Raw genomic sequence first — 16,699 nt, forward strand, 5'->3', positions numbered from 1 at the left:
GGTTGAAGATTGTTTCAAACTTAATTATTAATCTTTCTCATCATCTAAAGCAGCTTTTTAGAATAAAATGAAGACAGTCTCCCAAAACCCTTTTGATTTCTGTCTAACAAAAAACATGTTTCTCATTTGACCAACAGCAAATGCAATTTTGGCAATATCACAGCTTGCAGGGTGACTTTCAGATTTCTGTTGAGTTAATACACAGATAATAAATCAGAAATGATCACAGTTAGGGTTTGTAACCTCAGAATAAGCTGTTCTGAGTGTGTCAAATCAATACATGCTGTTAGAGAGAGTGACCTAAACTGTACAATTCATATTTCCTTTTTAAAATGTAAATGTGCATTTCAGTGAGAGAGAGAGAAACAGGAAGAGAGAAGTCAGCAGAACATCCAACAGAACGAATCAACAAAATAAATAAGTCTGGTAAAACCTTGTAGATGTGCCCTGCTAAACCTGGCTACGCCGCTGCCTCAGGGAGGCTGGGGGAGGTGGAAATCGGAGGCTGGGCTCATTGTAAATGCATGGAATGGAATGAGGAAGAGTATATCACCACACCTCCTCCTTCACAGTTCTACCTCCGCCAGCCTCCCTTCCACCGCCCAGAGGACTGAAGCGGTTTTTAGCGAAACAAACTTCACGTTTATTAAAAAAAGGCGGCAGTTTTTTCGTGGATCCTCACAGTATGTCCTGTACCTGTCCTGTCCTGTACCTGTCCTGTACCTGTCCTGTACCTGTCCTGTACCTGTCCTGTCCTGTCCTGTCCTGTACCTGTCCTGTACCTGTCCTGTCCTGTACCTGTCCTGTACCTGTACTGTACCTGTACTGTACCTGTACCTGTCCTGTCCTGTACCTGTCCTGTCCTGTACCTGTCCTGTCCTGTCCTGTCCTGTACCTGTCCTGTACCTGTCCTGGACCTGTCCTGTCCTGTCCTGTCCTGTCCTACCTGTACCTGTCCTGCCCTGCATACAGCCTGTGATCCAGGCAGACATGTTAGAGGAACCAAAGTTGCTTGAGAAGCCATTTAGTTTGAGTCCCACTAGAGGTACACTGTCAACACATCTGTGTTCCTGGCTCTTCCCTTAAATACACACAGAAAAATAACAACAGTCTCTAGTGGAAGTTAACCGTGTCTGAAAACGGCGTCTCACACAGCACGAACACAGTAACACAGTAGCTACACAACACAGGAGGAACCAGAACCGTCATCAGAACCAGAACACACAGCGCCTTAAACAAACGCCTTTCTACAAATCCACTCTCTGTCCAGCAAAGTCCCGTTAGTTCAGTTCAGATCAGTCTGGTTCTGCCTGGAGACCCGGGGGGGTCCGTACCAACATACACCTGCTGTCTTCTACTTCTTCTTCTTCTTCTTCTTCTACGTTAGGTACCACAGGAAGTCCGTGCGTACGTACGTACGGTGACAGTGTGTCTCTCTACAGTACAGAGGAGATGTCCTGACAGACTGTAGGAAGCGTCTCCGTGGTAACAGACTCACTGTAGGAAGTGTCTCCATGGTAACAGACTCACTGTAGGAAGTGTCTCCACGGTGACAGACTAGAGGAAGTGTAACCATGGTGACAGACTGTAGGAAGCGTAACCGTGGTGACAGACTGGAGGAAGCGTCTCCATGGTGACAGACTGCTAGGCTCGGAGAGGGAGAGGGAAGGAAGGGCGACAGAGTTCACAGAGAGATGATGGGGGTCAGATAGGGGTCAGTTTGAGGGGCCTCCCGGGGTCAGGGGTCAGATGGGAGTCAGGGGTCAGATGGGGGTGTTGTTAGGGGTCAGGGGGTCAGATGGGGGTGTTGTTAGGGGTCAGGGGGTCAGATGGGGGTGTTGTTAGGGGTCAGATGGGGGTCAGATGGGGGTCAGGGGGTCAGATGGGGGTGTTGGGCAGGTGTCCGTTGGAGCCCTTGGGTGTCGTCCCCCCGTTGCAAACGACCCCGTTTGCCCCCCCTCCTCCCCCCTGACCTCCTCCCCCCCCGCTCCTCTTCTTCCCACTGCTGCTCCCCCGGGGCGACTGCCCTCCCCCCCCCCCTCCCCGCAGGGCCTCCCTCTCCGGTGGGGGCGTGGCCTGGGGGGCGGTGCTGCGTCTGCGGCAGCGGGGGCGCAGGTTGTACATCGCCACGGTGACCAGCGCGCTCACGCACAGCGCCAGCAGCACCGACACCACCACCAGCTCCTTCAGGTACGTGCCCCCCCCGCCCCCCCCCTGCCCCGAGGCCATGCCCCCCTCCCCCGCGCTCCCCCAGAGGGGTCTGGTTGGGCGCAGGGAAGGGGGAGGAGGGGGTCCCATCTCAGGGGTCTTGTTGGGGGTTGGGGGGGCCGTGGGCTGGGTCGCGGGCCTCGCCCCCCGGGGTACCAACACCTCCCTGGACGACCCCCCCCCTCCTCCTCCAGGCTCCGCCCCCCCACCCCCACCCCTGGGGGTCATGGGGGGTCGCCCCCCCCCTCCACCACCACCACCGGCCGTTGGGAGTCGGTGGTTCAGGAGAGGCCAGGAGGAGAAGGTGTAGGTCGTTGTTGTCGTGGTGTCGACGGGGGGGGGGGTCACGGTGGGGATGGTGGGTCGTCCCTGGGGTGGGGGAGGGGGGGTGGTTGCCGTGGCGACGGGGGAGGGGGAGGGGCTGCTCTGGCGCCGGGCGACCACCCTGTAGGCGGCGAGCGTCTGCTGGTAGCCGTGCTCCGTGGCCAGGCACAGGTACACGCCCAGGGCGGGGGGCGTGGCCAGGAAGTGGAGGGTGCGGGCGGGGTCGTCCAGGGTCAGGTAGAGGTCGGGGGGCAGGGGGGGGCCGCCGGGGCGCTCCCAGTGGCGCTGGGCCAGGCGCGAGGCGTGGGGGGGGCACTGCAGACGCACCACCGAGTTCAGGGCCACGCGGAGCAGCTGGCCTGGGGGGCAGGGGGCTGGGGGGGAGGTCACACAGAGGTCACACAGAGGTCAGAGGTCACAGGTCAGGTGCCGGTCAAGCTACAGACGCTAGGTAGCTATGGTACTACGCTAGGTAGCTAAGTTACTACGCTAGGTAGCTAAGGTACTACGCTAGGTAGCTAAGTTACTACGCTAGGTAACTACGGGACTACGCTAGGTAGCTAAGTTACTACGCTAGGTAACTACGGGACTACGCTAAGTAGCTAAGTTACTACGCTAGGTAACTACGGGACTACGCTAGGTAGCTAAGTTACTACGCTAGGTAGCTAAGTTACTACGCTAGGTAGCTAAGTTACTACGCTAGGTAGCTACGGTACTACGCTAGGTAGCTAAGTTACTACGCTAGGTAGCTAAGTTACTACGCTAGGTAGCTACGGTACTACGCTAGGTAGCTAAGTTACTACGCTAGGTAGCTAAGTTACTACGCTAGGTAGCTACAGTACTACGCTAGGTAGCTAAGTTACTACGCTAGGTAACTAAGGTACTACGCTAGGTAGCTAAGTTACTACGCTAGGTAGCTACGGTACTATGCTACGTAGCTAAGCTACCTGTTAGGACTAACGGCTAGCTCTCCTCAGGTCATGTGACGAGGAGAGGTACGTACCTGTGGGGGCGGGGTGTCCCGGCCGGGCCCGGGGGGTCAGGGGGTCGGCTGCACACGCCTCCACCACGTTGCCCCCCTCCACGTCCTGCCCTCTGTGGAACACCAGAACACTGTCAGAGGGGGGGGGGGTGTGTGTGCGTGTGTGTGAGTGTGTGTGTGTGTGTGTGTGTGTGAGTGCGTGTGTGAGTGTGTGTGTGTGTGTGTGTGTGTGTGTGTGAGTGTGTGTGAGAGTGTGAGTGTGTGTGTGAGAGTGTGAGTGTGAGTGTGTGTGTGTGAGTGTGTGTGTGTGAGTGTGTGTGCGTTTGTGAGTGTGTGTGTGTGAGTGTGAGTGTGTGTGTGTGAGTGTGTGTGTGAGTGTGTGTGTGAGTGTGCATATGCGTGCAGAAAGTGCTTTACATACAGCATTAAAAAATACAGCAAGACTATTATCGCAAATGATTACAGGTAGCGGCGGCACGTATGAATATCTCAAGAACACTGGCGGACTCAGGGGGGGCGACCGGCCCTCCTGGTGCCCCCACGGTTGAAATAGTCTCGCTTAAGTGCCCTTTTGAGTGGCAAAAATGCCCTTTTGAGTGGCAAAAATTAGAGGATGTGCCCTATTGGCTGCCCTTCCAATAGTCTAAACTTGACCATGTGCACTGATGGGGTCCCATGTTGTGCAGTAGGTGCCCTTTTTTTCTTTTCGCCCCCCCTGCCCTTCAAACAGCCTGAGTCCACCACTGCTCAAGACGTCAGCTCTGAACTTGATATTTTTTGATTATCGCTGCAGTGGGGGTACTCACGCGTTGGCGAGGACGGTGGAGGCGCGGGAGCAGCGGGCGTCCGCGGGGTCCCAGGCGCAGAAAGGGTCCCGGGCCAGAACACAGTCAGCACAGCTGTGATAGGCCGAGCAGTTAGCCACGGCCACGCCCACCACGCCCTGCGCTGACCCCACCCACACCACGCCCTGGGGGGAGGAGGAACACACTCTGTTAGACACACACACCAAGCCCTGTTAGACACACACACACAAATACACATACATACACACACACACACACACCAAGCCCTGTTAGACACACACACACACACACACACACCAAGCCCTGTTAGACACACACACACACTCACACACACACACACACACACACACACACACACACACACACCAAGCCCTGTTAGACACACACACACACAAATACACATACACATACATACACACACACACACCACACTCTGGGGGTTAAACACACACACACACACACACACACACCCTGGGGGTCCGACCCACCTTGGCGGGGGCCAGCAGCAGGTTCTTAACGGGCTGCGGCTGGTCGAACACCTGGACCTCCTCTATGATGTGAGCCCCGCTGCCCAGCAGAACCACCTTCTGTAGGTACCCCCCATCTGAGAGGAGGAGGAGGAGGAGGAGGAGGAGAGGAGAGGAGAGGAGAGGAGAGGAGAGGAGAGGAGAGGAGAGGAGAGGAGGAGAGGAGGAGAGGAGAGGAGAGGAGAGGAGAGGAGGAGAGGAGGGGAGGAGAGGAGAGGAGAGGAGGAGAGGATAGGAGGAGGAGGAGGAGGAGAGGAGAGGAGAGGAGGAGAGCAGAGGAGAGGAGGAGAGGAGGGGAGGAGAGGAGAGGAGAGGAGGAGAGGAGAGGAGGAGAGGAGAGGAGGAGAGGAGGAGAGGAGAGGAGAGGAGAGGAGAGGAGAGGAGAGGAGGAGAGGAGAGGAGGATAGGAGAGGAGAGGAGAGGAGAGGAGAGCAGAGGAGGAGAGGAAGAGAGGAGGAGAGGAGGAGAGGAGAGGAGGAGAGGAGGAGAGGAGGAGACAGTGACAGAGAAGTTTAGTTTTGGGGTCTCTATCCTTTCATAACATATTAGTTTTGGGGTGGAATTAGAAAGTGGGGAACAAAGGAAATCCTCTGGGCCCAGTATTTCAGAACATTGAATCTGGACCAGAATGATTTCAAATATTGTGGCGCTGGGCCAGGCGGGATGTGTGGGGGGGGCACTGCAGACGCACCACCGAGTTCAGGGCCACGTGGAGCAGCTGGTCTGGGGGGCAGGGGGCTGGGGGGGGGGGTGGGAGAGGTCACAGAGAGGTCAGGTCACAGGTCAGGTGCCGGTCAAGCTACAGACGCTAGGTAGCTACGGGACCTGAAGTCTGAACAGGCCGAACCCTTCAAGACGTCTGTGGAACTCCTAACATTCTGGAACTCTCTGTCTGTCTCCTAACATTCTGGAACTCTCTGTCTGTCTCCTAACATTCTGGAACTCTCTGTCTGTCTCCTAACATTCTGGAACTCTCTGTCTGTCTCCTAACATTCTGGAACTCTCTGTCTGTCTCCTAACATTCTGGAACTCTCTGTCCGTCTCCTAACATTCTGGAACTCTCTGTCTGTCTCCTAACATTCTGGAACTCTCTGTCTGTCTCCTAACATTCTGGAACTCTCTGTCTGTCTCCTAACATTCTGGAACTCTCTGTCTGTCTCCTAACATTCTGGAACTCTCTGTCTGTCTCCTAACATTCTGGAACTCTCTGTCTGTCTCCTAACATTCTGGAACTCTCTGTCCGTCTCCTAACATTCTGGAACTCTCTGTCTGTCTCCTAACATTCTGGAACTCTCTGTCTGTCTCCTAACATTCTGGAACTCTCTGTCTGTCTCCTAACATTCTGGAACTCTCTGTCTGTCTCCTAACATTCTGGAACTCTCTGTCTGTCTCCTAACATTCTGGAACTCTCTGTCTGTCTCCTAACATTCTGGAACTCTCTGTCTGTCTCCTAACATTCTGGAACTCTCTGTCTGTCTCCTAACATTCTGGAACTCTCTGTCTGTCTCCTAACATTCTGGAACTCTCTGTCTGTCTCCTAACATTCTGGAACTCTCTGTCTGTCTGGAACTCTCTGTCTGTCTCCTAACATTCTGGAACTCTTCTGAATTAACTTCTGTTTGGATGTTTTACAAAGAGGCAGAGCTCTGCAGTACCGGACACTCTGGTCTCAGCTGAAATCAAAGCGTTTCCTCCGGTCGGGGCAGGAAGTATGTACCTGTGACAGGAAGTAGGTACCTGTGACAGGAAGTAGGTACCTGTAAACAGGAAGTAGGTACCTGTGAGCAGGAAGGAGCTACCTGTGACAGGAAGTAGGTACCTGTGAGACAGGAAGTAGGTACCTGTGACAGGAAGTAGGTTACCTGTTAGCAGGAAGTAGGTTACCTGTGACAGGAAGTAGGTACCTGTGACAGGAAGTAGCTACCTGTGACAGGAAGTAGGTACCTGTGAACAGGAAGTAGGTGACCTGTGACAGGAAGTAGGTACCTGTGAACAGGAAGTAGGTACCTGTGACAGGAAGTAGGTACCTGTGACAGGAAGTAGGTACCTGTAAAAAGGAAGTAGGTACCTGTGACAGGAAGTAGGTAGCTGTGACAGGAAGTAGGTACCTGTGACACAGGAAGTAGGTACCTGTGAGCATGAAGTAGGTACCTGTGACAGGAAGTAGGTATCTGTGAACAGGAAGTAGGTACCTGTGAACAGGAAGTAGGTACCTGTGACAGGAAGTAGCTACCTGTGACAGGAAGTAGGTATCTGTGAACAGGAAGTAGGTACCTGTGAACAGGAAGTAGCTACCTGTGACAGGAAGTAGGTTACCTGTTAGCAGGAAGTAGGTAGCTGTGACAGGAAGTAGGTACCTGTGAACAGGGAGTAGGTTACCTGTGAGACAGGAAGTAGGTAGCTGTGACAGGAAGTAGCTACCTGTGAGCAGGAAGAGGACGGTGTACTCGCGGCCGTTGGCGGCCCGGGCCCTCTGCACCTGGACGTGCGTGTAGCGCTGGTCAGGTGACACCATGGTGAGGCCCCGCCCCTGGGGCTGCACGCTCTCGTCCGCCAGGAAGTTCTCCTTCACGAAGCGCAGCGTGTTGTCCGACGCGTTGTGCAGCCCGCACTGACAGGAAACAGGAAGGAGAGGGACTCAGACAGGAAGTAGCAGTGCTACGCATCACACAGCAGTGTTTCCTCTATATGCATTTATTCGTGGCGGGCCGCCACGAATGAATTTCCTCCGCCACTAATTGATTCAGACAGTCCACTTTGATTCAGGCTGCGCAGAAAGACAGCGAGTTATTATGACCGGAGAACAGAAAAAAAGCAGATTGAAGCTAGATTTAGGCCGCTTCCAGACCAACATTTCGTTACGATTTAGGGCGTAGTTATTTACAATATGTTACAATGTTGCAATTAACCTCGTCGTTTGTGTTCGCACTGCAATCGAGACTGAATCGCTCTCAACAGGCGCGTGGCGCGAGGCGACGCGCTTTCAAAACAGTTTTGTGATTGGTCCGGATTTAGCGGGACATTCCGATTTCTCTTTTAGCCCGTCGCCGGTGCCTTTAATCCCGTATCCTAATCGAAAATGCAACATCATCAGCGACGACTGTGGGTTATTGCATTTACTGCTGTTCTCTGGTTCATGTTCTTATACCAGTGCTCAGTATAGAGTATTTTAAATGAACATTCGTAATGTATGTCTCTGATGTTCATGGTCAACTAAATCAGCCTATTATGTGAATAATGATTGTGTTCCCGCTAATGGGTTAACCTAGCATTCTCGCACCTAACGTGCAAGCACCTAGCTTCGAACTATTCATAGCAATAAGCGCGGGGCAAAAATAATCTATTGCCTCTAAAATCACCACGAACAGAACGGCGGAGGTACGGGTAAGCAGGTCTCATGTTGGTGTCCTCAAAGGTAAGAGTTGGTTTTCTTTAACTCAGCTGATGCATTACCTTGCTGTTGTTGTTTACCGAATGCTCCATCTGACTGTCACACTGTGATTTTACTTGTGTAAACAGTTAATGAGTAACGTTAGCCGGTTTTGTGCGTGTACTCTCATGTAGGCCTACTTCGTATTGATCTTTCTGTGTGTGTGTGTGTAATGCGCGTTCCGCATGTTCCGCTGCAGCTGTAGGATATATTGGTATTTGAGCACCTTCTATATAAAATCACCTGCTCGGCTTTAATGACTTAACCGCTATTTAAGAAATTATAATTGTTGCCACCCTCTAGTTTTTGGTGAAACTACGTCTTTGTTTTGAGCGCCAGTGCGCGTTTTATGCGCGTGCACGCGGAAAAAAATTTGCGCGCGAAAGACAACCGCTCCGCCACTAATGTGAAAAATCCTGGAGGAAACACTGCACAGACATGGAAACTGGAATCATCTACACTCCCTGTCTTACCTGTACTATCCTCACCTTCATCTGGTATTATGCCTGTCGCCTTATTGTCTTGTGCTGCGATGTCAGGAACCGAGGCCTGAGAATGTTACTCTCTGGTGTAATGTAATGAATTGTCCTCCACCAAGTTTCAGTTTCAAGTTTCAAGTTTATTGTTACGTCACATTACACAAGTGTAAGAGAGTAACATTCTTAGGCTTCGGTTCCTGACATTGCAGCTAGTGTTGTTCCGATACCGATACGCACAAAAATGCTGGTATCGGTATCGGCGAGTACTTTACAAAAACGCTTTTTTGTTATTTTTTACAAAGGTTATTTTTTTTTACAAAGGTTTTGAGCAGTGCCAGACTAAGTGTTAGCAATAATTTTACATCGAGGTGAGTATGCGGCTCAAAAAACATGTTTTTTTGTTTTGTTTTTTCAAACGCCGTGGTATCGGATCGGTACTCGGTATCGGCAAGTACTGCACGGTCAGGTATCGGTATCGGTATCGGGATCAAAAAATGGTATCGGAACAACACTAATTGCAGCACATGACAATAAGACACTCGGCATAATTCAAGATAAAGAAAGTAACAATAGTACAGGACATAAGACAGGATACAGTACAACTAGTAAATAAAATAGATAGTCCAGGTAGTAAAGTGGCTGTGAGCTTGGGGATGATAGTCAATAGTCTACGGTGGGCATGTTCATGGGCCTGATGGCCTGGGGGAGGTAGCTGCTGAGGGGGTTTGGTGGCGCCAGCCTTGATTTATTATATGTGGATAACAGTACAGTAGAGGGTTAGCTGGATAACTATTAGCAGCTGAATGAGAAGGTCACACCCTCACCATGTCAATGACTGTGTGGTTGTATAGCCTGAGTACATCGTACCCTGGCCATTCCCATGTGATTGTAATGTATCTCACACCCTGGCCTTTGTTGGGAATGATACTTAACACTAGAACAGCCGTGGGTGGGGTCATTAACACCAGAACAGCCGTGGGTGGGGTCATTAACACTAGAACAGCCGTGGGTGGGGTCATTTGACAAAGGACCCTCCTTTCATGACTTCTCCTAGATATGTGCGTTCTACCACCCAGTATCCTTACATGTTCTAAATCACATCAGGATAAGCTAGTATGAAGCTATTTAGCAGTTTTTCTGTGTAGGAGGCAGGCTAATTTACAAGACGGCCAACTAGTGGTCGTTGTGTGTAAGTAGCAGCTTGAGCTTTGTAAAGAGGGGGTAAAAAAGGCACGGCTGTTCTAATGTAGTGGGGTTAAGGGGTACAGTAGAGAGTTAGGGGGTACAGTAGAGGGTTAGGGGGTACAGTAGAGGGTTAGGGGGTACAGTAGAGGGTTAGGGGGTACAGTAGAGGGTTAGGGGGTACAGTAGAGGGTTAGGGGGTACAGTAGAGGGTTAGGGGGTACAGTAGGGGGTTAGGGGGTACAGTAGGGGGGTTCACCTCTCCTGGGTTGGCCACCTTCTCCTGGACCCTGGTGCTCCAGCGCAGCGTGTCTCTGTTCAGGACCTTGTAGTTGCCTGAGAACACGGCCTTGATGTCCCCCAGCCGGAACGCACACACCGCCGACCTGCCTGAGTTCACTGACCTGGACACACACACACACACACACACACACACACACACACACACACACACACGTTAGGGTTATAGAAGCCCCTCCCCCTCCTCCTGCAGGTTTCTGTTCCCAGCTGTTGGTCAAGGAGGAGCGGCAGTTGGTCATTTCCATTTCAAACCCATTTTCCTAACTGACGACTTAGAAACTACAGTTTTTAAGTTACACAAACCTAATATATATCATTCCTACGGCGTGAATATCTAAGCTGTGGCATTTATAGTTTCTGAGATACAGCCGTCTGAAGCCGGGCGCGCTTTTCTCAAGCTACTATTGTATTGCCGGGGGGCATGTGACGCATAGGTCACTCCTGATTGGTTATATCACTGTTCATGCAAGTATGTATATTACATATCATACATTATGAATTATTAGTATTACGTATCATACATACATACATACAAGTATGGCTATTTAGGAGGGAAAACTCTTATTGTGGAGGAGAGTGAGGTGCTGGCTAAATATATGACATTAGCTACATTACATGACTTCAATTCAGCTGGACTGTTTTAGAAACCCCCCTCCACAAAACATATATATATATATAAATATAATATAAATATAAATATTATATAAAAAACTACTACTACTACTACTACTACTACTACTACTACTACTACTACTACTACTAATAATAATAATAATAATAATAATAATAATAATAACTTATATAGTGCCTTTCAGGGGACTCAGGGTTGCTTAAAATAAATAAAAGTGTGTCTATTTAGGAGGGGAAACTCTTATTGTGGAGGAGTAGAGAGGAGGAGGAGAGAGGCGGAGGAGAGAGGCGGAGGAGAGAGGAGGAGGAGAGAGGCGGAGGAGAGAGGAGGAGTAGAGAGGCGGGGCAGCTGACCACTGGGAGCTGAAGATGCCGTAGAACAGCGTGTCGTCTGCGGGGGCGCCCTCCGGTGGCGGGAGGGCGGTGATGTCCTGCAGCACGTTGTAGGGCAGCTCGTTGTCCGCCTGGCAGAGCAGCTGGGCCTTGGAGAAGGTGGTCCACCTCCGCTGGAGGGTCCTCTGACCCCCCACATCACTCTGTACACACACACACACACACACACACACATACACATACACACACACACACACACACACACACACACACACACACACACACGCACACAGGGTTAGACCAGGGACAGGGTTAGACCAGGGACAGGGTTAGGGTGATATTAGGGTGAGATTAGAGTTAGATTAGGGTGAGATTAGGGTGAGATTAGGGTGAGATTAGGGTGAGATTAGGGTGAGATTAGGGCTGGATTAGGGCTGGATTAGGGTTAGATTAGTGTGAGATTAGGGTGAGATTAGGGTTAGATTAGGGTGAGATCCTTCTCTTACCGTGCAGACCTGGGCGATGCGAGACACAGTGAACTTGTCTATGAAGTCGTACTCCCGGCCGACCTCGCTGAAGAAGAAGTAGATCTTCTCCTCGCTGGGGATGGAGCTGGAGCTGATGAAGGTGGGATCTGACCCAAACACACAGAGGGATGAAGGAGGGATCCGACCCAAACACACAGAGGGATGAAGGAGGGATCTGACCCAAACACACAGAGAGATGAAGGGATGTGACCCAAACACACAGAGAGATGAAGGGATGTGACCCAAACACACAGAGAGATGAAGGAGGGATGTGACCCAAACACACAGAGAGATGAAGGAGGGATGTGACCCAAACACACAGAGAGATGAAGGAGGGATGTGACCCAAACACACAGAGAGATGAAGGGATCTGACCCAAACACACAGAGAGGTGAAGGGATGTGACCCAAACACACAGAGGGATGAAGGAGGGATGTGACCCAAACACACAGAGAGATGAAGGAGGGATCTGACCCAAACACACAGAGAGATGAAGGAGGGATCTGACCCAAACACACAGAGAGATGAAGGAGGGATCTGACCCAAACACACAGAGAGATGAAGGGATGTGACCCAAACACACAGAGAGATGAAGGAGGGATGTGACCCAAACACACAGAGGGATGAAGGGATGTGACCCAAACACACAGAGAGATGAAGAAGGGATGTGACCCAAACACACAGAGAGATTAAGGGATGTGACCCAAACACACAGAGAGATGAAGGAGGGATGTGACCCAAACACACAGAGAGATGAAGAAGGGATGTGACCCAAACACACAGAGAGATGAAGGAGGGATCTGACCCAAACACACAGAGAGATGAAGGGATGTGACCCAAACACTCAGAGAGATGAAGGAGGGATGTGACCCAAACACACAGAGAGATGAAGGAGGGATGTGACCCAAACACACAGAGAGATGAAGGAGGGATGTGACCCAAACACACAGAGAGATGAAGGGATCTGACCCAAACACACAGAGAGATGAAGGGATCTGACCCAAACACACAGAGAGATGAAGGAGGGATCTGACCCAAACACACAGAGAGATGAAGGGATGTGACCCAAACACACAGAGAGATGAAGGAGGGATCTGACCCAAACACACAGAGAGATGAAGGGATGTGACCCAAACACTCAGAGAGATGAAGGAGGGATGTGACCCAAACACTCAGAGAGATGAAGGAGGGATGTGACCCAAACACACAGAGAGATGAAGGAGGGATGTGACCCAAACACACAGAGAGGTGAAGGGATGTGACCCAAACACACAGAGAGATGAAGGGATGTGACCCAAACACACAGAGAGATGAAGGAGGGATCTGACCCAAACACACAGAGAGATGAAGGAGGGATGTGACCCAAACACACAGAGAGATGAAGGAGGGATGTGACCCAAACACACAGAGAGATGAAGGGATGTGACCCAAACACACAGAGAGATGAAGGAGGGATGTGACCCAAACACACAGAGAGATGAAGGGATCTGACCCAAACACACAGAGAGATGAAGGAGGGATGTGACCCAAACACACAGAGGGGTGAAGGGATCTGACCCAAACACACAGAGGGAACACAGAGTGTCTGGAAGCAAGGCTGGTTGTAGAGCATGGAACGAACGGAATCAAATATCGAACACGCCTTTGATGACACCGTTCCATAAAGTGCGTTACAACCCCCAGCCCCGTCCTCCATCCGGTGTTCTACCCCGGCCAGCCTCCCCCAGCCTCCCCCCCCCCCGGCCCCCCTGCCCTGCCGTTGCCATGGTTACCTCCCCCCCTGCCCTGGCGTTGCCGTGGTTACCTACCCTCCAGCCAGCCCAGCGTGTCGTCGAGCTTCAGGTCAACATGTCCGCCCTCGCTGAGGTGACGGGAGATGACCGGCCGGTTCCCCCGGTAGTCTGCCACCGTGCCTGTGTACAGCTCCCCGTCTACACACACACACACACACACACACACACGCACGCACGCGCGCACACACACACACACACGCACAAACACACGCACGCACGCGCACACACACACACACACACACACACACACACACAAATTATTATAATTATAATTTAATTATAATAAAAAAGGAGAGAGGAGAGGAGGAGGAGAGAGAGGGGGAAGGGAGGATGGGGGAGGAGGGAGAGAGGAGAGGAGGGAGGAGAGGGGGGGGGAATAATTTCTTTAAATTATTAATAATCCATATATATATACAGCTAAAAGAATAGAGAAAACAGTAGACATGATTGATGTACAAGTTGCTGAAACTGAAACCGAACCCTAAAAAAACGTCCTTCAGTGTTTTTCGTCAACCCCTGGTGGAGGCTTGAGGAAGTGCACCACACGTCTGCCAGGGGTCGCAGGGGTGTCAGGGGGGGTCTTACCTACGGTGATGGCGGTGTTCCTCTGGTAGGGGTCGTAGGGGCAGCGACCTCGGCCCTCCTCAGGCCGGCCCCCGGGGGGGGGCACCAGGGAGAAGGTGTCAGCGTGCTGGGGGGGGCAGAGAGGGGGGGCAGGGTCAAAGGTTACTACACAGACACACTGGTGGACAGTTGGTATAGTATCTAACACAGGGGGAGGCTGGTGGAGGTAGACATCAGGAGGTAGACATCAGGAGGAGAGGAGGTGGAGAGCGATGAGAGGAGGAGAGAGAGGGATGAGAGGAGGAGAGGAGGAGAGAGAGAGAGAGGAGGAGGAGAGAGAGAGGGATGAGAGGAGAGGAGGAGAGAGAGGGATGAAAGCAGAGAGAGAGGGAGGAGAGGAGGAGAGGAGGAGGAGGAGGAGGGAGGAGAGGAGGAGGGGTGGCAGAGAGAGAGGGAGGAGAGGAGGAGGAGGAGGAGAGGAGGAGGAGGAGGGAGGAGAGGAGGAGGGGTGGCAGAGAGAGAGGGAGGAGAGGAGGAGAGGAGGAGAGTCTTACGATGTAGGTGCATCGGGGGCTGTAGGCGAAGGTTCCGCAGGCGTAGAGGTGGGTGGAGTTCAGCACCTGGAGCACCCGCACGAAGTTAGGACATTCCATCTGTGGAGGGGAGGGGGAGAGGTTAGGACAGTCCATCTGTGGAGGAGGAGGGGGGAGAGGTTAGGACAGTCCATCTGTGGAGGGGAGGGAGGGGGGAGAGGTTAGGACAGTCCATCTGTGGAGGGGAGGGGGGAGAGAGGTTAGGACAGTCCATCTGTGGAGGGAGGGGGGGGAGAGAGGTTAGGACAGTCCATCTGTGGAGGGGGAGGGGGGAGAGAGGTTAGGACAGTCCATCTGTGGAGGGGGGAGAGGGGAGAGGTTAGGACAGTCCATCTGTGGAGGGGAGGGGAGAGAGGTTAGGACAGTCCATCTGTGGAGGGGGAGGGAGGGGAGGTTAGGACAGTCCATCTGTGGAGGGGAGGGGGGAGAGGTTAGGACAGTCCATCTGTGGAGGGGAGGGGAGAGAGGTTAGGACAGTCCATCTGTGGAGGGGGGGGGAGAGAGGTTAGGACAGTCCATCTGTGGAGGGGGAGGGGGGGGGAGGTTAGGACAGTCCATCTGTGGAGGGGGGAGGGGGAGGTTAGGACAGTCCATCTGTGGAGGGGGAGGGGGGAGAGGTTAGGACAGTCCATCTGTGGAGGGGAGGGAGAGGTTAGGACAGTCCATCTGTGGAGGGGAGGGGGGAGAGGTTAGGACAGTCCATCTGTGGAGGGGAGGGGGAGAGGTTAGGACAGTCCATCTGTGGAGGGGAGGGGGGAGAGGTTAGGACAGTCCATCTGTGGAGGGGAGGGGGAGAGGTTAGGACAGTCCATCTGTGGAGGAGGGGAGAGAGGTTAGGACAGTCCATCTGTGGAGGGGAGGGGGGAGAGGTTAGGACAGTCCATCTGTGGAGGGGAGGGGGAGAGGTTAGGACAGTCCATCTGAGGAGGGGAGGGGAGAGGTTAGGACAGTCCATCTGTGGAGGGGAGGGGGAGAGGTTAGGACAGTCCATCTGTGGAGGGGGAGGGAGAGGTTAGGACAGTCCATCTGTGGAGGGGGAGGGAGAGGTTAGGACAGTCCATCTGTGGAGGGGGGAGAGGTTAGGACAGTCCATCTGTGGAGGGGGGAGAGGTTAGGACAGTCCATCTGTGGAGGGGGGAGGGAGAGGTTAGGACAGTCCATCTGTGGAGGGGAGGGGGAGAGAGGTTAGGACAGTCCATCTGTGGAGGGGGGAGAGGTTAGGACAGTCCATCTGTGGAGGAGGGAGGGGAGAGGTTAGGACAGTCCATCTGTGGAGGGGAGGGAGGGAGAGGTTAGGACAGTCCATCTGTGGAGGGGAGGGGGGGAGAGGTTAGGACAGTCCATCTGTGGAGGAGGAGGGGGAGGAGAGAGGTTAGGACAGTCCATCTGTGGAGGGGGGGGAGGGGGGGGAGGTTAGGACAGTCCATCTGTGGAGGGGGGAGGGGGAGAGGTTAGGACAGTCCATCTGTGGAGGGGAGGGGGGAGGAGAGAGGTTAGGACAGTCCATCTGTGGAGGGGAGGGGGGAGAGGTTAGGACAGTCCATCTGTGGAGGGGAGGGAGAGAGGTTAGGACAGTCCATCTGTGGAGGGGGAGAGGGGAGAGGTTAGGACAGTCCATCTGTGGAGGGGAGGGAGGGGGGAGAGGTTAGGACAGTCCATCTGTGGAGGGGAGGAGGGGAGAGAGGTTAGGACAGTCCATCTGTGGAGGGGAGGGGGGAGAGAGAGAGGTTAGGACAGTCCATCTGTGGAGGGGAGGGGAGAGAGGTTAGGACAGTCCATCTGTGGAGGGGAGGGGGAGAGGTTAGGACAGTCCATCTGTGGAGGAGGGGAGGGAGAGAGGTTAGGACAGTCCATCTGTGGAGGGAGGAGGGGGGAGAGGTTAGGACAGTCCATCTGTGGAGGGGAGGGAGGGGGGAGAGGTTAGGACAGTCCATCTGTGGAGGGGAGGGGAGAGAGGTTAGGACAGTCCATCTGTGGAGGGGGGAGGGGAGAGGTTAGGACAGTCCATCTGTGGAGGAGGG

At 53.0% G+C, this 16,699-nt stretch overlaps 1 protein-coding gene across 1 annotated transcript in view; it reads right to left on the reverse strand.

Annotated features, from left to right (window-relative positions):
• Positions 1 to 1,878: 1,878 nt before the first annotated feature.
• sema4ab (sema domain, immunoglobulin domain (Ig), transmembrane domain (TM) and short cytoplasmic domain, (semaphorin) 4Ab) overlaps positions 1,879 to 16,699 on the reverse strand; it is a gene marked incomplete at both ends in the record, with an annotated part of 37,523 nt that continues 22,702 nt past the window's right edge. Inside the window, 12 exons of the mRNA XM_080531986.1 lie at positions 1,879 to 2,214; positions 2,557 to 2,906; positions 3,536 to 3,627; positions 4,321 to 4,484; positions 4,809 to 4,924; positions 7,269 to 7,458; positions 10,198 to 10,342; positions 11,223 to 11,404; positions 11,708 to 11,835; positions 13,537 to 13,659; positions 14,107 to 14,212; positions 14,640 to 14,738. Coding sequence (XP_080388112.1) covers positions 1,879 to 2,214; positions 2,557 to 2,906; positions 3,536 to 3,627; positions 4,321 to 4,484; positions 4,809 to 4,924; positions 7,269 to 7,458; positions 10,198 to 10,342; positions 11,223 to 11,404; positions 11,708 to 11,835; positions 13,537 to 13,659; positions 14,107 to 14,212; positions 14,640 to 14,738 — 2,031 coding nt within the window. The remainder of the gene's footprint in view (positions 2,215 to 2,556; positions 2,907 to 3,535; positions 3,628 to 4,320; positions 4,485 to 4,808; positions 4,925 to 7,268; positions 7,459 to 10,197; positions 10,343 to 11,222; positions 11,405 to 11,707; positions 11,836 to 13,536; positions 13,660 to 14,106; positions 14,213 to 14,639; positions 14,739 to 16,699) is intronic.

This window comes from Nansenia antarctica (genome assembly GCF_963989245.1).
Source record: "Nansenia antarctica genome assembly, chromosome: 5".
Lineage (NCBI taxonomy): Eukaryota > Metazoa > Chordata > Actinopteri > Argentiniformes > Microstomatidae > Nansenia > Nansenia antarctica.